Below are 21,275 nucleotides of genomic sequence, written 5' to 3'. Positions count from 1 at the left end.
ACAAGCTCCATCTTTTTCGAATCATTACAAATTTAAAATTTTCAAACTCTAAATTTTATTAAATTTGGCCTATTTCCAATGGAGAACAAGTTTTTAATGTAATAAATAGTATCAGATCCGATGGATGAGCGAGCCATTGATTTTTAATTGCTCTCTGGTCATACAAATCTGTTCCAGGACTGGTTCAAGTTTAAAGGTGTACTCCAAATCTACTACTTGAAACTCATGTAAAGACAAATTGATTAAAATTTAAAAAATAACTCAAATTCAACATCAATGTGAAGGGCGACGGATTGATAATATCATGCACAAAGTCTCCTACGACCATTGAGACGTCTATAATATAGTCTCCATCAAAATCAAGTGATTTGGCCTGTAAGACTCGATGTCATCTAACACGGATATATTCAAAATTTTTATATATATATATATTCCACATAGATATAGGCAAGACAGAGATTATGCATTGTATCTGTAAACATAAAATATTAAGGGTAATTAACTAGCAGCCATTACGGAGTTGTTTTTGGCCTACATAACCATCCCTATACACCTACAGTACAGTTCTATAGGGTAATATCTTAGAGAGTATGGGGGATTGATATTGTATATTGTATGTTCCCTAGTCACTGCCTTGCCAAATCTGAATAAGGTAACCATCATGGAATGGACGTTCCGGGTGAGTCGCTGCTAGCTGGTGGCTCATCGGTACAGTGGGCTGTACAACTCTTGCTGGTCCTTAAATTGCAAACCAATTGTCGTAGGTCAGCAAGGGCCATTGGATCACTCTGCAAATGGAATTCAATATCATGTATAGGGTTTAGAGTTTAACCATTCTAATTCGCATGTGTTCATATGCACGAAATGAAGTTTTGAAGCTTACCCGAACGATGTTAGCATATTTGCCATCTAACAACTTCCATGGAATATAGCTCGACAGTTGTGGCCTGGTCCTAAACACAGAGTTTCATCCATTAAAGAATGAACTGGTAAGATTAAAACGTATGTTTTTAGCTAACCTTTCGTTTTCGGAGAGCCTGAGGTAACATCCGATGATGTTTTTGAGGAGGTGAGGCAAATTTTCTGCATCATCTTCACTAAGGTTTTCAACCAATTTCCCCAAACATTGGGATACTGAGAGATATCGTTCAGCAAGAACGAAACAGTACTTGAGCCCTTTCTCACTTAGTAAGATTCTGTAAATTATAAATGTGGACACCTACCATCCATTATTGTATTAGCAGCTGTTAATGTTAACCATATTAGCATCAAGACTATAACTAAGAATCTTGCATGTCTAAGATATAGTAACGCCATAGATGATACAATTATGGTGCTGAAAATTACAATATGTCTTATACGCTCATTGGTTAATTTATTCCCAAAGCTGTTTACTTTTTTCCTTGGTTTCATTTTCATGGGTTCTTAAGATTTTATTGCTTTGATTTTTACATTGAAAATGTGAAATAATGCACGGTAGTCACGACATCACATGGTGTCTAAGTAAGTTACCCGGATTTTTCTTTTCTCTAACCCATATAAGTAACATAGTTGTGTACAATTTTTCCTCCTAATAGTTTTTTTAAGGCAGAAAAAATTAAGATTAATATATCATTTGCTACTTATATTTGACTTTATTGTTCAATTTTGATAGCTGAATTTTTTTATACCCAAGTTTTTATTGTTTTGTACAAATACCTATATTTGATGTTAATATTTATTTTGGTACCTAAGTTTGGCTTGTGTTCAAATTTTGCATCCAAACTAAACATCATGTGGACCAATAAATATTTGACATATGTCCTCTAGTAAAAAAAACATAGGTATTTAACTAAGACAAAAAAACTTTAAGTACCAAATTGAGCATTAAAGTCAAACATAAGTATTTGTATGAGACTAAGAAAAACTCAAGTATCAATTTGAAAGAAGTCAGGTACTAAACTAAATATTGAAACCAAGCTCAAGTACCGAATTGGGAAAAAAAACTCAGGTATCGAATTAAATATTGAAACTAAATATTATCTCAAAATTTATCAGCAAGGGGCCTGAAAGTAATGTCAAAATTGTAACTTTCCAATCAAATAATGTCTTTCTTTAAGTATAACCTCAAGTTACTAGTCATGGTTTTAGTTCATAGCCATTGTTGTTAACATTAGATGACATGAGTATGAACGTAAAAAGAAGAAAAAACAAAAGAGCGAAGAAATAAGCGAAGCAACAGTAATAGGTTTGTATATTAGAAGAAAGTGCAGTGACTCACTGTTCTTGACAATGTTTTGCCAACCTCCATGCAGCGTAGGCAACTGGGAAATATTTGAGTTGAAAGCAGGTACTCTATCACTTCTGGATCCTCTACCTGCACAGCTCCAAAACTCCATCAACATTCGTACAAATCATATTAACTGGGGAAAAAAATTTTTAATTCAACTCCATGATGACCTCTATGTATGTATGTATTCTGTAAGAAGTTGACACGAGAAAAAAGAACAGAAGGTGGTAGGTGAAGCTACCTTTGCTAGGGACCCGATCACACCTAAGCTGGTAATCCTTAGACATTCGTAGCTCCTTTCATTGCTCATGGTGTTCAAGAAGGGATATAGATACACTGGCATTGTAGCTACAAAAGAAATATTTATTTCAATTAGAGCAGCCAACAATAATTGAATTTGATGACTCAAAAGTGAAGTTACCTCTGATAAATGGAATCCTTGTATCAGGGTGAGAAGCTACACACTATAAAATACAAAGAATGATGTCATTAAGATTTTCATACAAGTGAAATTTAATATAAACTTTACTGGTCTTAAACCAAAGTCTCACCTTTGAGATTCTTAACATATTAAAACAAAAATGAAAATGGAAGAGTGGACCTGGAAAAGGGCTATAGCATTGCAGACTTGTGTTACAGCATTTTCAGTAAGGCCGTCGGACAACAGTGGACGGTAAGCTGAAGTTATTATCTGAATAATGAACAATTATATAAATCCATTTACTACAGAATTGGTGTGACCAATGTATCTATCAACAAAGCTTTGAAGTTTATGATTTTCCTAGAGACTAACATGGTCTGGTAGATGAATATAACTATTCTACGGATGAATGAAGAAAAATTTAGGGTCGCTTTGTATCACGAAAAATATTTTTTTGTATTTTTTATATTTATTTCATGAAAAACAGTTTGAGGAATAAAAAATAATTTATAAAATAACAAAAAATAAATTATTTAACTTGCAAATTGATTTAACCTTTTAAAAAATGTAACTCATATTCAATAAAACAAGTCCAACCTATATACCCAGAACATTGAAATTGAAATCTAGAAGTATATGATGTAAATATGCTTTTCTTTTTTCCCTCAATTGTACCTCCACCCATGCGCAAATATGTTCTAGAAGTAACATAGAATGAAATAGCAAGACCTACCTTCAAAAGGACACCCATAATCCCAAAAGAATGCCATAACAGCACTGCCAAATTGTCATAAGCCAGTCTATTCTGTAGAGAGAAGAAAAGATTACAGCAGCCATTTTTTAGAATTTAGAACTTGAAAAGTCAAAAAAAAAAAAAAGAAAAAAAAGAAACTATCATGAAAGAGAGAGCACTGTTTGAATATCAAACTCAAGTCATCTATACATGCATGTATGTATTCAGGTTGGTAAAATCTTTATTGCTCTAACTCATAGTTATATGAAGGTTTAATTTACTTAGAATTTCGCCCTTTTTCAGTATTTCAAAGAAATTTTATATGGAATTTTCTTAATTATTCTTTGATAAAAAAACATATATTGATTATAAAAATTAAAAAAATATGACAACTAATATTTTGAAATATTAAAAATGGTTCTACCATATTTCTTTATTAAACCAAAAAGAAAATAAAGACCCCAAAATTGATTAGTCTTTTATTTTGTATATTGTTATCTTATGTGCATGTTCTAACTTTTCTAGGCTTTTTGAGTTATTTGATCATTTTCTCTTTTCCAAAAACTAAAATGGTAGTTAAGAAGAAAAAAGAAAAGTAAAGGTGTCTGATACCTTGCAAAGAACATCAAGTGATTGCTCTCGGGTTTCTTCAGAAGCAAGACCTCGAATCAAATATCTGACTCTAGCAGGAGGGTTGAAAGTGAGTGGAGCAGCCGCACCTGAAACCATTTTCTCTGGCGAGGGATGAGAGAAGAGATTGGAATATGAGTTACAGAAATATTGAAACTCCAGGTGATATCTTGTATGTCTAGCAAAAAAATTTCAGATGCTGCATTTATTAGTATGAGTTGCACAAGGAAATAACCAAATAAAAAATGATAAAGCGAGAGAGCCGTGCGTTTTTTTTCTAAATACACACTCAAACTCATATTCACAAACTTGTCGTTTTACGAATGGTGGTAAATATATTAACCTATTACGACAACAAATTGTAAGTGTTTTATTTTACAGGTTCAACTAGGGATGAAAAAGAATATGAAATCAACTTATTTCGATTTGATTGGTGAAGTTCTAATTATTTTTCAAATTAGGTTTCAAATGGATTGAGTTAGGTCAAATTTATTTTAGTATATATTTTAGTATACTAGTATGAGTTGTACAAGGAAATAACGAAACAAAAAATGATAAAAACAAGAAAGTCATACTTTTTTTTTCAAAACACAATCATATTCTTAGTTTATTTTCTGTCTTTCTTGATTTTGTAATAGGCCAATTTTGGCCTGGGCCCAAATCACAATTATAAAACACAAAATAAACCAAACAAAATAAACAACAACAAAAAAAAAAACCAAGGTCCAGTCCAATTACAAAAAATCAGCCCAAAATAAAAACTTGATGGTCCATTACAAACCCTAGCCCAAAGCTAACAACAAAACAAAAAAGAAAAGAAGAAAACCCTAGGTGCGCCGCACCTAGGTCCACCCCCAACAGCACCTACACGCGCCTCCGTACGGCCACCTTCGTACCTCCACATTGGCTTCCGTACACAGCTGACCCTTATACCTGCAAAACAGACACGTAAACACAGAGAAAAAAAAAAGAAATGGCATTGTATTTGGCTATAAAAGCCACCAAAACAAAATGTAAATTTTTTAGACGGAGAAAATCAATAAAAAATCAGTATACTTTCGAAGGTAGATCTTGTTTACTTTCTGATTTCTTATTTATTTATTTATTTATTTTTCTTTTTTCTAGAAGGAAACAAAAAATAAAAAAGGGAAAGGGATAAAAAACGTACCTTTTGCACCGTCGTGGGGTCGAGGTCCACCGATTTTGATGAAAATTGGCGTTTTTTTATCTAAGAATCGAAAATCCCAAAAAAATGGGTCTTTTCGATTTTTCGGCCATTGCGAATGGCGGCGGCGTCGCTGGTGACCGGTGGCCGCCGCGGTGGTCCAGCGACCTAAGCTGGCTGGATTCTGGAACCTGCGAGAGAGAGGTTGAGAGGATTTCAAATTTTTTTTAAATGGTTTTTTTTTAATTTTTTTTGGCATTTATAGGCTTAGTAATACAATGCCGTTTAGGGCTGATTGCCATAGCCCTAAAATGGCGCCGTTTAGGCCTTAATCTCCATTCAACCCGCGCATCAACCTAACCCAAGGGAAGGATCCGCGTATTTTGTTTCGACGGGTTATTTGCGCATTTAGCCCTTCCGTATTTTTCAGTTGTTTTAATCCAGTCCTTTTTATATTTTCTAATTTATATTTCGAATTTTATTTCATTTTCAATGTTGTCCTTGCAAACGACACATTTTAAGAGTGCGGGAAAGTTTCCCATATGGCCCTCTGTCCCTTACGCGCGTTTCATTTTAGTCCTATTTCGATTTTACCTTTTAATTTATTACGAATTTTGCCTCAAATTTTATTTGGATTTCAATATAGTCCTTTAATTAATTTATTTTTATTGTTTGTCTATTAATCTGTTTATTATTCTTTATTTTTATTTATGTTATTTTTATTTTTATATCCACTATTTTTCATATATACCTAAGCTTTAATATTGCTTTTACAAATTTACTTGTTTTATTTCCTCATTTTAATAATTCTTAAATTTATCTTTGTCGAAACCATTTTTTTGAAAATAAAAATAAGTTATCGACTTTAAAAACAAAAATTGGAGTCGCCACCGATCCTTGATTGAGGTGTGATCGGCTCACCTTAAAAACGATTTTGGTCTGCGAAATTTGAGAAACCAGGTTCGGGAGTCAGTTACGCACGAGGAAGGGTTAGCACCCTCGTAACGCCCAAAAATCGGTACCAAATTTGATTATTTTATGTCTTGATGTCGAAAATTTGAAAAGAGTTAAAATAAAAAATTTTTAACTCGAGAATGAATTAAAATGATAAACATTCTTATTTCAAAGAAATAAAACATCACACCCAGTGAGTTAGGGCACAATATTTTTAAAACTTCAAAATCAAGTTCGTCTTTGGTTTTAGAAATTCTTATTTTGAGTTGATAAAATGTCACGACCAGTAAGTTAGGACCCGGCATTCTTGGATTCCCGAGAATAAGCTTTTATTTGAAATCTTTGTGAATTTATTACAAAATAAATATTTGGTTTTCCAAATTCATCGAAAAATAATCACAATCCAGTAAGTTAGGACACGATCTTTCTCGAGAATCAAGAATGCCAAATATTTAAAATTTAAAAAACAATTTTAATGCTTTGACAAAACCAAAATATATTTCCTTTGAAAACATGATAAAATGCGAATGCATATATATATGTATTCAAAAATCATGAAAAATGAATTAATAATAAAATATACATACATTTTAGAAATAATAAACATAAAAACGTATAAATATAATATATTAGTAAATTATGAAAAGATGAAAATATATACATAAAAAACATGCAAAAAATATATTTATAATAATTTGAATAATGTATAAACATGCATATTATAAAAGAAATATATATAGGATTATAAAAATATGAAAAATGTATAAATAATATAAAATAATAATGTATGTACGTATGTATGTAAAAACTAAGAAAATAAAATAATAATAGAATATGTATGTGTATTCATTTAAAGAACATTTAAAATATATACATATATATTATAATAAAAAAAAACATATGCGTATATATGCATAAATATAATAATAAAAAATATAAAATATGTATATATATAAAAATAAATAATATATATATAATTAGATACATATGCGCATAAATATATGTAATAATAATAAATTACATTGTAAAAATAATAATGTAATAACAATATCGATAATATAAAAAAAAACTAAAATAAACCTAAAACTACCAATTAGGGATCAAACTGTAAAATAAACAGACTTAAAAGGCTGAATTTAAAGATATAAAACACTAAAAAGGACTAAATTAAAATGCGCGCAACAGGGAAGGATTGAAAGGGAAATTAATCCCATCTTCTAAAATGCTGCGCAGCAACACGAACCAAATTAAAACAGTAATAAAATATTTTGCGAAATTTAAAAGAAATAAAAAGACAATTTTAAAGCACTGTAAAAACAGAAGGGACCAATTGCGCAAATTATCCACTTGATGCCCTATATAAGCCTATTTTAAAACCCTAAAACACCACTCCTCTGCCATTTCAAGTGTTTGCACCGCAGCCTCCCTTTCTCTGCCGTTCTCCCAACTCCGAACAGATAACGACGAATGAGGGTGCCCAACGACGGTAAGTCCTCATTTCCTTCTTCTCTTTATTTATTTTTGTTTTAGGATAACAAAAGAAAAACAAAATAAAGTGAAAATAGTAAAAGAACAGAACAAAATCTGTTACCTTCCAAAATCGTTTTCTTTCTCTTGTATTTCTTGTTAATTTTCATACAAAATTTTTGCTAACCCCTATTACATAAATCAATTCCCTTTATATAGCCCCCAATCCTTTTACCAGTTTTTGCCCTGTCTCTCTTGCTGATATCGTTCGTGGCTTATTGCAGGTGCGTACTAGAGGAGACATGTGCGACGTGCGCGTGGAGGGCTGAACGTGGGCGGTTACTGCGACGTGTGTGGGGTGCGACTGCTGATTGCTGCGTGTGGGGCGTGCACGACGTTAGGGTAGCTGCTGTTAACCACTGTTTAGGGTTAGACTGGGATTTGGGGTTTGGTTTAGTGATTTGGGCCTTATTGGGCCAAATGTAATTGGGTTAGATTGATTAATTTGGGCCCCGGGCATCAATTGGGTATTACAATCTTCACGTACGTTTGTTTTAGTTATTATCTTATTTTTATATTATTATTATTATTATTATTATTATTATTATAACCCTAATTTTGCCCTTTTTTATATCCTTAAAATATTTCATAAATTGTTTTCATTAAGTATTTATTTGTATATTTATTTATTAATTCCCTTTGTCCTTTTAAATTTTGTATTTCCTTGTTATTTCTTGATTGTTTTATTGTTGTTGTATTTGCAATGATTTGTTTATTAGTACAATCGCATTGAAGTCATTCGTTAGCTTAATATTTTATTCGTATATCATTTTAAATATTTCATTAATTTTCATCTAAATTCAAAAAAAAACTTATAAAAAATAAGCAATATTTTATATTTTGGAATTCGAAAGATCGTTCCCTAACTTACGGGCTCTCGTTTTTCTGATAAATCTGAATATACAAACCATTTTCAAAACACACAGTTTTAAAATTATCTCGGGAATTAAAAAAGGATCGTGTTTCAACTTACGAGATATGATTTCTTCTCCAAAACCGAGATAATCAAAATTTCTAAAAATAAAATTTTTGGTGTTTATTCTCGTTTCAGGATTTAAGATTATATCCTAACTCATAGGGTATGATTTGTCTTCTCGATTGACGTGAAATACGTCCTTTTTAAATTCTTTTAGGTAATTTTAAGAAAAGAATCGTATTTTAAATCTCTTCAAAATTTTCGACTTTCGATATTAAGACATTAATTAATCAATTAGGTACCAATTTTTGGGCGTGACGAGGGCACTAATCCTTCCTCGCACGTAACCGACTCCCGAATTCATTTTTCTCGAATTTCGTAGACCAAAATCATTGTTTTAGTAAAATCGAAACGTTTTATTAAAACGATTGAATTGCAAGGTGATCCGATCACACCTCAAAAAAATATCGGTGGCGACTCCCGTGTTCGTTTTTGTTTTCAAAATTAAAGTCGACGACCCTTTTTTTCAAAAAATTGGTTTCAACAGATTTTTTTCATTTTGTGAGTGGTGACAAAGGTATTATTTAGGAGTAGTTAATAAACTAATTTGGTACTTGAGTTTAGTTTCAATGTTCAGTTTGATACCCAGACTAAATAACCAAATGAATGTTTGGCATATACACTCTAGTAAAAAAAAAACAATGGTACTTAATTGGGAAAAAAATAAAAGCCTGGATGTCAAATTAAACATTGAAGCTAAAATCAAGTCCTTAAATGGCCAAAAAAAAACTAAAGTATCAAATTAAAAGAAAAAACTGAGGTACCGAAGTGAACATTGAAGTCAAACTTAGTTACCAAATTGAGACAAAAAACTTAAGTACCAAATTGAATATTGAAGCCAAATTGAGACACCAAGTAATATATTAACCCTATTTAGGACAACAAAGACCATAAGAGGTTTCTTTAAAAGGTTTAACTAGTTATGAAAAAAATTCAAAACCTACATGTTTTGATACAATTGATTAGCATCGAACTCTTTTTCAAATTGGGTTCAAAATGGATCTAGTCAAGTTGACTTAATTTTAAAAAATATTTGAGAATGGGTTAGATTTGGTCTTGGCGTAAATCTGCTTAGGGGTGAGCGTTTGACCGAATCGAAAGAAAAACTTTTCAGTTAATTGAGTTAATGGATTCTTTTTTATCATCCTAACTCGATTTGAAATTTTCTCAAATCAAGTCGAGTGAGATGGAATACGAATCAAATCGAATCGAATACATTTGTTCGAGTTAAATTTAAAAAAAAAAGACTTTGGATCCTTGTAACCACTGTCATCTACCGCAATCAAATTTGTTATTAACTTTCAGCTCCTCATAATTTATTTGTTAATCTTTTATATACATGTTAGCTTCTTTATTTGCTTAGTTGCTTCAATTATCTTCTGATTTTTCTCACTATGTATTTTGAAATTAAAAAATATATTAAATATAAAAATGTGATTTTTTTAATAAAAGTTATCTTAAAGATAAAATGTGAAATTGATACAAATATAAAATTTTAACATGAATATTTTATGGCATTATATCAATAATTCAATTTTAAAGAAATCTACTACTTGAAACTCATGTAAAGACAAATTGATTAAAATTGAAAAATAACAAATTCAACATCAATGTGAAGGGCGACGGATTGATAATACCATGCACAAAGTCTCCTAGACCATTGAGACGTTTATAATATAGTCTCCATCAAAATCAAGTCATCTAACACGGATATATTCAAATTTATTTTTTATATATATATTCCATATAGATATAGGCAAGACAGAGATTATGCATTGTATCTGTAAACATAAAATATTAAGGGTAATTAACTAGCAGCCATTACGGAGTTGTTTTTGGCCTACATAACCATCCCCATACACCTACAGTACAGTTCTATAGGGTAATATCTTAACGAGTATGGGGTATTGATATTGTATATTCTATGTTCCCCAGTCACTGCCTTGCCCAGTCTGAATAAGGTAACCATCATGGAATGGACGGCCCGGGTGAGTCGCTGCTAGCTGGTGGCTCATCGGTACAGTGGGTTGTACAACTCTTGCTGGTCCTCAAATTGCAAACCAATTGTCGTAGGTCAGCAAGGACCTCTGGATCACTCTGCAAATGGAATTGAATATTATGTATAAGCTTTAGGGTTTAACCATTCTAATTTGCATGTCTTCATATGCACGAATGAAGTTTTGAAGTTTACCCTAACGATGTTTGCATATTTGTGATCTAACAACTTCCATGGAACGTAGCTCAGCAATTGTGGCCTTGTCCTAAACACAGAGTTTCATCCTTAAAGAATGAACTGGTAAGATTAAAACATTTGCTTTTAGCTAACCTTTCGTTTTCGGAGAGCCTGAGGTAACATCCAATGATGTTTTTGAGGAGGTGAGGCAAATGTTCTGCATCATCTTCACCAAGGTTTTCAACCAATTTCCCCAAACATTGGGATACTGAGAGATATCGTTCAGCAAGAACGAAACAGTATTTGAGCCCTTTCTCACTTAGTAAGATTCTGTAAATTATAAATGTGGACACCTGTACCATCCATTATTGTATTAGCAGCTGATAATGTTAAACATATTAGCATCAAGAATATAACTTCGAAGCTTGCATGTCTAAGATATAGTAACGCCATAGATGATACAATTATGGTGCTGAAAATTACAATGTCTTATACGCTCATTGGTTTATTCCCAAAGCTGTCTACTTTTTTCCTTGGTTTCATTTGCATGGGCTTCTTAAGATTTTATTGCTTTGATTTTTACATTGAAAATGTGAAATAATGCACGGTAGTCACGACATCACATGGTGTCTAAGTAAGTTACCCCGGATTTTTCTTTTTCCTAACCCAGTAAGATAGTTGTGTACAATTTTCCCTCCTAATAGTTTTTTTAAGGCAGAAAAAATTAAGATTAATATATCATTTCGTACTTATATTTAACTTTGATGTTCAATTTTGATAGCTGAGTTTTATTTATACTCAGAGTTTTGATTTGTCTCGTACAAATACCTATATTTAATTCTAATATTTATTTTGGTATCTAAGTTTGGCTTCTGTTCAATTTGGTATCTAAACCAAACATCATGTGACCCAATCAATATTTGACATATGTGCTCTAGTGAAAAAATCATAAGTATTTAACTGAAACAAAAAAAATCTTTAGGTCCGAAATTGAATATTGAAGTCAAACATAAGTACTTGTACGAGACAAAGAAAAACTAAGTATAAATTTGAAAGAAATCAAGTACTAAACTAAATATTGAAACCAAACTCAGATACCGAATTGGGGCAAAATAAAACTCTAGTATCGAATTAAATATTGAAACCAAAATATTAACCCAAAATTTATCCGCAAGATAATATGTCTTTATTTAAGTATAACATCAAGTCACTAGTCATGTTGGTTTTAGTTCATACCCATTGTTGTTAACATTAGATGACATGAGTATGAACGTAAAAAGAAGAAAAAACAAATGAGCGAAGAAATAAGCGAAGCAACAGTAATAGGTTTGTATATTAGAAGAAAGTGCAGTGACTCACTGTTCTTGACAATGTTTTGCCAACCTCCATGCAGCGTAGGCAACTGGGAAATATTTGAGTTGAAAGCAGGTACTCTATCACTTCTGGATCCTCTACCTGCACAGCTCCAAAACTCCATCAACATTCGTACAAATCATATTAACTGGGGAAAAAAAATTTTAATTCAACTCCATGATGACCTCTATGTATGTATGTATGTATTCTGTAAGAAGTTGACACGAGAAAAAAGAACAGAAGGTGGTAGGTGAAGCTACCTTTGCTAGGGACCCGATCACACCTAAGCTGGTAATCCTTAGACATTCGTAGCTCCTTTCATTGCTCATGGTGTTCAAGAAGGGATATAGATACACTGGCATTGTAGCTACAAAAGAAATATTTATTTCAATTAGAGCAGCCAACAATAATTGAATTTGATGACTCAAAAGTGAAGTTACCTCTGATAAATGGAATCCTTGTATCAGGGTGAGAAGCTACACACTATAAAATACAAAGAATGATGTCATTAAGATTTTCATACAAGTGAAATTTAATATAAACTTTACTGGTCTTAAACCAAAGTCTCACCTTTGAGATTCTTAACATATTAAAACAAAAATGAAAGTGGAAGAGTGGACCTGGAAAAGGGCTATAGCATTGCAGACTTGTGTTACAGCATTTTCAGTAAGGCCGTCGGACAACAGTGGACGGTAAGCTGAAGTTATTATCTGAATAATGAACAGTTATATAAATCCATTTACTACAGAATTGGTGTGACCAATGTATCTATCAACAAGGCTTTGAAATTTATGATTTTCTTAGAGACTAACATGGTCTGGTAGATGAATATGACTATTCTACGGATGAATGAAGAAAAATTTAGGGTCGCTTCGTATCACGAATTTTTTTTTGTATTTTTTATATTTATTTCATGAAAAATAGTTTGAGGAATAAAAAATAATTTATAAAATAACAAAAAATAAATTATTTAACTTGCAAATTGATTTAACCTTTTAAAAAAATGTAACTCATATTCAATAAAACAAGTCCAACCTATATACCTAGAACATTGAAATTGAAATCTAGAAGTATATGATGTAAATATGCTTTTCCTTTTTCCCTCAATTGTACCTCCACCCATGCTCAAATATGTTCTAGAAGTAACATAGAACGAAATAGCAAGACCTACCTTCAAAAGGACACCCATAATCCCAAAAGAATGCCATAACAGCACTGCCAAATTGTCATAAGCCAGTCTATTCTGTAGAGAGAAGAAAAGATTACAAATGAGCAGCCATTTTTTAGAATTTAGAACTTGAAAAGTCAAAAAAAAAAAAACTATCATGAAGGAGAGAGCAATGCTTGAATATCAAACTCAAGTCATCTATACATGCATGTATGTATTGAGGTTGGTAAAATCTTTATTACTCCAACTCATAGTTATATGAAGGTTTAATTTATTTAGAATTTCGCCCTTTTTCAGTATTTCAAAGAAATTTTATATGGAATTTTCTGAATTATTCTTTGATAAAAAAATATATTGATTATAAAATTTAAAAAAATATGACAACTAATCTTTTGAAATATTAAAAATGGTTCTACAATATTCCTTTATTAAACCAAAAAGAAAATAAAGACCCCAAAATTGATTAGTATTTTATTTTGTATATTACTATATTTTGTGCATGTTCTAACTTTTTCTATGCTTTTTGAGTTATTTGATCAGTTTCTTTTCCTCAGAAACCAAAAAGGTAGTTAAGAAGAAAAAAGAAAAATAAAAGTGTCTGATACCTTGCAAAGGACATCAAGTGATTGCTCTCGGGTTTCTTCAGAAGCAAGGCCTCGAATCAAATATCTGACTCTAGCAGAAGGGTTGGAAGTGGCTGGAGCAGCTGCGCCTGAAACCATTTTCTCCGACGAGGGATGGGAGAAGAGATTGGATGATACGTTACAAAATATTGAAACTCCAGGTGATATCTTCTTCTTTTTCTAGCAATAAAATTTCAGATGCTGCATTTATTAGTATGAGCTGCACAAGGAAATAACCAAACAAAAAATGATAAAGTGAGGGAGTCATGCGTTTTTTTCTAAACACACACTCAAACTCGTATTCACAAACTTGTCGTTTTGCGAATGGTGATAAATGTATCAACCTATTATGACAACAAACCATAAGTGTTTTATTTTAAAGGCTCGGCTAGGGATGGAAAGGAATCTGAAATCAACTTGTTTCAATTTGATTGGTGAAGGTCGAATTATTTTTCAAATTAGGTTTCGAATGGGTTTAGTTGGGTCAAATTTATTTTAGTATATATTTGAGATTGGGTTGGATTTGATTTTGAGGAAAACTCGCTAATTTTGCCTCTCAAAACATTTACAAAATTATCTATATATAATAAAAAATTAGGTTAAATCTCCAAATTATACTCTCTTAGTCTCGAGTAATTTAATCGCCTCTCATGTACTGCTTTAAATGTCTTGATATAAACTCAAAATTTATAGCGAAAAATATACTTATATTTTACCGAGTGAGTATTAACTTAGTTGGCATTGTTGCTATTACAACAACTAATAGGACTTGGGTTCAAGCGTGATTAAGCGTGTCTTGTCCTCCTATTCAAGACACTCTTAAGTGCGTCCGAACCTATGTTCTTGTTATTGCAATAGCAACCATACTAACAGAGTGAAGTCCCAATAAACCAAACTATATTGTTATTCCTATTTAGATAATGAAAATTGTGCATTTAAACCTTTTTTAAATATAACTACACGTAATCGAGAGTGACAATTATGATAAATAGTTCTTCTTTGTTAAATTTGACTTTTAAAATTACTATTTTACTTTCATAATTATTTTGAAAGAGACTCTAATTTAGATAATGTGAAATTATTTTTGGTAATAAAAGATTATTTGGTACAGTAATTAGTATGATACATTGCTCTATTTGATTCCTTTGGTCGGAATATAAAATTTTGATATTTGGTTGATGAAATTGAAGATTATCTAAACGCATTGCACTAAAATGTCCTTATAAATTTGTTTTTCATTTATTACTACAAAAAAATTTTGAAGCCTACAGTATTTTATTTTACTATTAACTGAATGTATTTTTCCATAAAATTAATTTCATGTCTTTTCTCAAATAAATAAATTAGAATAGACACTACAATAAAATGATATATTAGTGGCGCTTTTTCGCATACTATGCTGCTTATGAATGTCACTAACATGATACTTGTGTTTTTGAAAACACCGCAAAATTCACCACAAAAAAATATTGTCGCTAATTATCGGTGGTGATTTGAAGCAAACACGTCACTAACTTCGTAGTGATTTCTTTACTTTTGGTGGAGTGGTTGGATTATGGATGGAGTTGTCGCATCTGAAACCATTTCCTTTGATAGGGGGAGAGAGAGAGTAGAAAATACGTTACAGAAATATTGAAACTTGGGGGGTGATATTCTTCTTATTGTTCTAATAATAAAGTTTTTGATACTGCATTTACTAGTATGAGTTGTACAAGGAAATAACCAAACAGAAAATGATAAAAACAAGACAGTCGTACGTTTTTTTTCAAAACACACACACACTCATATTCTTAATTTATTTTTCTATCTTTCTTGAGTTTTTTCGTTTTGTGAATGGTGACAAATGCATTATTTAGGACTGGTTAATAAAGTATTTTGGTACTTGAGTTTGACTTCAATATTCAATTTGGTATTTGAGTTTGGTTTCAATGCTCAATTTGATACTGAAACCAAATAACCTAATGAATGTTTGACATATGTACTCTAGTTATAAAAATCAGGAGTTCTTAATTGGGAAAAAAAAAAAACTCGGATGCTAAATTAAATATTGAAGCTAAACTCAAGTTCTTAAATGAGCCAAGGAAAAACTAAAGTGTCAAATTAAAAAAAAAAAATTGAGCTACCAAAGTGAACATTGAAGTCAAACTCAGATACTAAATTGAAGCAGAAAACTTAAGTACCAAATTAAATATTGAAGCCAAACCAAGACACAAAGTAGTATATTAACCCTATTTAGGGTAACAAACCCATAAGAGTTTTCTTTAAAAGGTTTAACTAGTGATGAAAAATATTCAAAATCACAAGTTTCGATACAATCGTTTAGCGTTGAATTCTTTTTCAAATTGGGTTCGAAATGGATAGGGTGAGTTAATTTTAAAAAAATATTTGGGAATGGGTTAGATTCAATCTTGGCGTAAATCTGCCCATTCCGCTCTTGAAATGTTTATGAAATTACAATTCTACGTATTAAGTTAGGTTATTAATACTCTCTCAGTCTTGAATACGCTAGCTGCCTTTTACCTAATTTTAAAGGTCTTGATATAAACTCAAAATTTAAAGAGAACTAATATTTGTGTGTAAAGCCAAATTTGTTAGCAAAGTCAGCAATATCAACAAATTGATTTATCAAATTAATTTTTTTTGAAGCAATAAATGAAATAAAACTCGGGTCGGGATGCCAACCAACATATATACTCAAGTAACTATAGCTTTTTAGCCAAAAATATGTACATGTTCAATTAGAACATATCATACAATTTGAGGGCTAATCTTGCATTTAAACAATTTCCCTAAATATAAATACAAATAATTATGTGGGGAAAGTATGATATTGTATATTGTATGTTCCCCAGTCACTGCCTTGGCCAGACTGAATAAGGTAACCATCACGGAATGGACGGCCAGGGTGAGTTGCTGCTAGTCACTGGCTCATCGGTACAGTGGGTTGTACAACTCTTGCTGGTCTTTAAATTGCAAACCAACTGTCATAGGTCGGCAAGGGCCTCTTGATCACTCTGCAAAAGGAATTGAATATCATGTATAGGGTTTAGGGTTTAACCATTCTAATTTACAGGTGTTCATATGCACAAAATGAAGTTTTGATGTTGAAAAATATGGACATCACATATATAATAAGGATAGTTACATCTTATTATTTATTATCATGATAGGTTAGCTCAAATTAAAAGTGATCTAATTTGGTTAAGGTTTATTGGGCTTTAATTATTAAATAAAGTATGGGTCAAATATGTGTAGATACTCTAGTAATTGAGTTCTAATTCATTTCTAATTAATGATGGGCTAATTGGGAATTAAGCCTAATATGCCAAAGTTTCATATATTAGGTTATGGTTCCAAATTACAGACAAAGTAACTTTTCTAATATCCCATCAGAAAAAATAGAGAGTCAATTTCTCAATATTTCTTATGTGCTAATTTGGAATATCAAAACTCTAAGACCTGTAGATTTCAAGAAATCGATGGATTCAGGTATGCTTCCGCATCTAGTTTTATTCTTGTTTTGTTCTTGATAATTTGACATGACAAATAGATCCTAATTTATGATTTCTTAAATTTTATATCATATCTTAGTTTATGATTCCGAAACTTACCTGACCGATGTTAGCATATTTGCGATCAAACAACTTCCATGGAACGTAGCTCGACAATTGTGGCCTAGTCCTAAACATGGAGTTTCATCCATTAAAGAATGAACTGGTAAGATTAAAACCTGTGTTTTTAGTTAACCTTTCGTTTTCGGAGAGCCTGAGATAAGATTCGATGATGTTTTTGAGGGGGCGAGGCACATTTTCTGCATCATCTTCACTAAGGTTCTAAACCAATTTCCCCAAACATTGGGATACTGAGAGATATCGTTCAGCAAGAACGAAACAGTGCTTGAGCCCTTTCTCACTTAGTAAGATTCTGTAAATTATAAATGTGGACACCTACCATCCATTATTGTATTAGCAGCTGTTAATGTTAACCATATTAGCATCAAGACTATAACTAAGAATCTTGCATGTCTAAGATATAGTAACGCCATAGATGATACAATTATGGTGCAGAAAATTACAATATGTCTTATAAGCTCATTGGTTTAATTCCAAAGCTCATCGGTGCAGAAAATTAGTTTCATTTTCATGGACTTCTTAAGATTTCATTGATCTGATTTTTACACTGAAAATGTGGAATAATGCATGGTAGTCACAACATCACATAATGTGGAATAATGCATGGTAGTCACATCATCACATGGGGTCTAAGTAAGTTACCCCGGATTTTTCTTTCCTCTAATCCTAGAATCCAAGTAACATAGTTGTTTACAATTTTCCCCCCTAATAATTTTTTTAAGGCAGAAAAAATTAAGATTAATATATCATTTGGGACTATATTTTGATAGCTGAGTTTTTTTCATACTCGAGTTTTTATTTGTCTCATACAAATGCCTATATTTGATTTTAATATTTATTTTGGTACCTAAGTTTGGCTTTTGTTCAATTCGGTATCCAAACTAAACATCATGTGGCCCAATAAATATTTGACATATGTGCTCTAGTAAAAAAAACATAGGTATTTAACTAACACAAAAAACTTTAGGTACCAAATTGAATATTGAAGTCAAACATAAGTACTTGTATGAGACAAAGAAAAACTCAAGTATCAATTTAAAAGAAGCCAGCTACGAAATTAAATATTGAAACCAAACTCAGGTACCGAATTGGGGCAAAACAAAATCAGATATCGAATTAAATATTAAAAATATAGGAATGAAATATTAACCCAAAATATGTCAAAATTGCAACTTTCCAATCATATAATGTCTTTCTTTAAGTATAACCTCAAGTTGCTAGCCATGTTGGTTTTAGTTCATATCCATTGTTGTTAACATTAGATGACATGAGTATGAACGTAAAAAGAAGAAAAAAAAGAGTGAAGAAATAAGTGAAACAACAGTTATAGGTTTGTATATTAGAAGAAAGTGCAGTGACTCAGTGGTCTTGACAATGTTTTGCCAACCACCATGTAGCGTAGGCAACTGGAAATATTTGAGTTGAAAGCAGGTACTCTGTTGTAGAAATTGTTCATTTTATAATATCAAAAGCTTACAAACTATTTATAGGCTATAGCCTACCCTTTAAAACAACAAAAAAAACTGAAAATATTAATATATAATAATAGCACCAATGACTCTTGACCTTTCATTCTCCTAAAAGAAAAAAACTACTAATTTAAACCCATTAAAAAAACAACATAACTCTTGACCTTTCATAACTCTTGACCTTTCATATAACATAACTCTATTTCATTTAAGTTTATTCAACAAAACTCCCCTGTAAACTTAAATGCTTCTGCCATCCTTCATGCCAATTAATTTCTTATAGTTGTCGAAGAGTACCATCGGTAGTGGTTTTATGAAGATATCCGCAACTTGGTCTCGACTTGCCACATGCACTAATTTCACACTTCCTTCCTTTACATGATCTCGGATGAAATCAAAATGAATGTAAATGTGTTTGCTTCTCTCATGATTCACTGGGTTCTTTGCCAACTCAATCGCTGATTTATTGTCAACTCGTATCTCAGTTGCACCGAGTTGTTGTTGCTCCAACTCACCCAACAAATTTCTGAGCCATATAGCATGACACACACACACCAAGATGTTGCCACATATTCAGCTTCACATGTCAATAGTGTCATGATTGGTTGCTTCTTTGAAAGCCAAGAAAATGTTGTGTTACCCATAAAGAACACATATCCCGATGTACTTTTCCGATCATCTAAGTCTCCGCACCAATCACTGTCAGAATACCCAATCAACTTGTAATCTTCTATATTTGAATAGAATAACCTGAGTGACACCGTTCCTTGAATGTACCGTAGTATTCGCTTCAACGCCTTCCAATGTGAATAAACCGGCTCCTCCATGAACTGACTTACAATGCCAACACTTAACAAAATGTCAGGCTTTGTGCAAGTGAGATAGCGAAGGCTTCCCACCAAACTTCGGTATTTACTTGCGTCGACTCGTTTCCTCCATCAAATTTCGAGAGTTTTACACCTGGTTCCATTGGTGTTGATACCGGGTTACAATGTGTCATCTTGTACTTCTTCAAAATTTCCTTTGCATATGCCTCCTGTGACACAAAAATACCTGTCATTTCTTGTCTAACCTCCAAACCAAGGAAAAACTTCATTAAACCCAAATCTGTCATATCGAATTCTTGTGTCATTCGGTTCTTAAAATCTAGTATCATCTCACCATTGTTCCCCATAAAAATGAGGTCATCGACATAAAGAGCAACAAATAACATATTACCTCCATTCTTCTTCACGTAGAGAGCATGTTCATAGGGACATTGTTTGAACCCATTCTCCTTGAAGTATGTATCAATACGAGTATTCCATGCCTGCGGTGCTTGCTTCAACCCGTAAAGTGCCTTTTTCAATTTTAGCACATTCTTCTCCTCTCTATTTTTATGTACCTGGGTGGTTGTTCGATGTAGACTTCTTCTTTGAATACACCATTCAAGAATGCCGACTTGACATCCATTTGAAATATCGGCCATTTAAATTGTGCCGCTTGTGCAATGAGCAACCAGATTGTCTCCATTCTTACAACGGGAGCAAATACCTCATCATAATCGATCCCCTCCTTTTGCTTATATCCATTTGCAACAAGTCGCGCATTGTACCGTTCTAACTCGCCTTGAGCATTCATCTTTCTTTTGAACACCCATTTCACACCAATAGGTTAACTTCCTTTCGATAATTTCATTAACTCCCATGTGTTGTTGCGGTCAATTGCTTTAATCTCCTCATCCATAGCAGTTTGCCACTTCTTGTCTCACACCGCCTCTTCAAAACTTATATTCTCGGAATCTGCCAAAAGACATACAATATGTACCTCATTTTTTGAATCATACAAATCTTGCAAACTTCACATTTTCGGTTGTTGCGGTTCATCTTCATCATCGATAATTTCAGGATTTGTCGGTATGATTGTTGGTGTAGCAATTGATGATCCTCCATCTTTGATGATAACCTCCGTTGAGTTATTCCAATCCCACTCGCTTGCTTCATTAAATCGTGCATCACGACTTACCACAACCTTCTTACTTATCAGGTCGAGTAGCTTGTATCCTTTTGTTTTCTCATCATACCCAATAAAAATAAACCTTTTGCTTTTGTCTTCGAGCTTCATTCTTCATTGATCCGGTACATGTGCTCACTATCGAATACTTTGAGATGAGAAATTGATGGTTTTTGTCCACTCCAAGCCT

General features: G+C 32.2%; 3 protein-coding genes and 1 long non-coding RNA gene across 4 annotated transcripts; 1 reads left to right on the top strand and 3 right to left on the bottom strand.

The window, feature by feature from the left end:
- Positions 1–406: 406 nt before the first annotated feature.
- Positions 407–4,270, bottom strand: LOC107956816 (cell differentiation protein rcd1). The gene is made up of 9 exons (XM_016892323.2): positions 4,036–4,270; positions 3,424–3,495; positions 2,871–2,960; positions 2,691–2,733; positions 2,511–2,617; positions 2,261–2,356; positions 1,020–1,219; positions 884–953; positions 407–788 (listed from the first exon to the last, which is right to left on the bottom strand). The coding sequence occupies exons 1-9, from the start codon at positions 4,150–4,152 to the stop codon at positions 660–662; spliced, it is 924 nt and encodes a 307-aa protein (XP_016747812.1). The 5' UTR covers positions 4,153–4,270; the 3' UTR covers positions 407–659.
- A 3,029-nt stretch (positions 4,271–7,299) lies between these two features.
- Positions 7,300–8,240, top strand: LOC107956817 (uncharacterized). Its single transcript, XR_001700271.2, has 2 exons — positions 7,300–7,658; positions 7,924–8,240. It is a non-coding gene; the product is annotated as an uncharacterized lncRNA (long non-coding RNA).
- Positions 8,241–10,388: 2,148 nt separating this feature from the next.
- On the bottom strand, positions 10,389–14,224 carry LOC107955076 (cell differentiation protein rcd1). The gene is made up of 9 exons (XM_016890789.2): positions 13,975–14,224; positions 13,373–13,444; positions 12,822–12,911; positions 12,642–12,684; positions 12,462–12,568; positions 12,208–12,303; positions 11,002–11,201; positions 10,867–10,936; positions 10,389–10,772 (listed from the first exon to the last, which is right to left on the bottom strand). Exons 1-9 carry the CDS (start codon positions 14,089–14,091, stop codon positions 10,644–10,646), a joined length of 924 nt encoding a protein of 307 aa, XP_016746278.1. The 5' UTR covers positions 14,092–14,224; the 3' UTR covers positions 10,389–10,643.
- Positions 14,225–19,524: 5,300 nt separating this feature from the next.
- LOC107956268 (uncharacterized mitochondrial protein AtMg00810-like) lies at positions 19,525–20,561 on the bottom strand. The gene is made up of 2 exons (XM_041096874.1): positions 20,010–20,561; positions 19,525–19,923 (listed from the first exon to the last, which is right to left on the bottom strand). Exons 1-2 carry the CDS (start codon positions 20,559–20,561, stop codon positions 19,525–19,527), a joined length of 951 nt encoding a protein of 316 aa, XP_040952808.1.
- Positions 20,562–21,275: the final 714 nt, after the last annotated feature.

This window comes from Gossypium hirsutum, chromosome D07 (genome assembly GCF_007990345.1).
Source record: "Gossypium hirsutum isolate 1008001.06 chromosome D07, Gossypium_hirsutum_v2.1, whole genome shotgun sequence".
NCBI classification, from domain to species: domain Eukaryota; kingdom Viridiplantae; phylum Streptophyta; class Magnoliopsida; order Malvales; family Malvaceae; genus Gossypium; species Gossypium hirsutum.
This window is presented reverse-complemented; position numbering and strand designations above follow the sequence as displayed.

Bases quoted from the DNA above. Each gene is read 5' to 3' on its own strand.
- LOC107956816 (XM_016892323.2), bottom strand. From the start codon at position 4,152: ATGGTTTCAGGTGCGGCTGCTCCACTCACTTTCAACCCTCCTGCTAGA. The intron at 2,961-3,423 runs GTAGGTCTTGCT...TTCATTATTCAG, and splicing joins TTATGGGTGTCCTTTTGAAG to ATAATAACTTCAGCTTACCG. The intron at 789-883 runs GTAAGCTTCAAA...TTCCATTTGCAG, and splicing joins AATATGCTAACATCGTTCGG to AGTGATCCAATGGCCCTTGC.
- LOC107955076 (XM_016890789.2), bottom strand. From the start codon at position 14,091: ATGGTTTCAGGCGCAGCTGCTCCAGCCACTTCCAACCCTTCTGCTAGA. The intron at 12,685-12,821 runs GTCCACTCTTCC...TGTATTTTATAG, and splicing joins ATGCTATAGCCCTTTTCCAG to TGTGTAGCTTCTCACCCTGA. The intron at 10,937-11,001 runs GTTAGCTAAAAG...CTCTGTGTTTAG, and splicing joins AGGCTCTCCGAAAACGAAAG to GACAAGGCCACAATTGCTGA.
- LOC107956268 (XM_041096874.1), bottom strand. From the start codon at position 20,561: ATGGCCGATATTTCAAATGGATGTCAAGTCGGCATTCTTGAATGGTGT. The intron at 19,924-20,009 runs GTAAATACCGAA...ATTGTAAGTCAG, and splicing joins GAGGAAACGAGTCGACGCAA to TTCATGGAGGAGCCGGTTTA.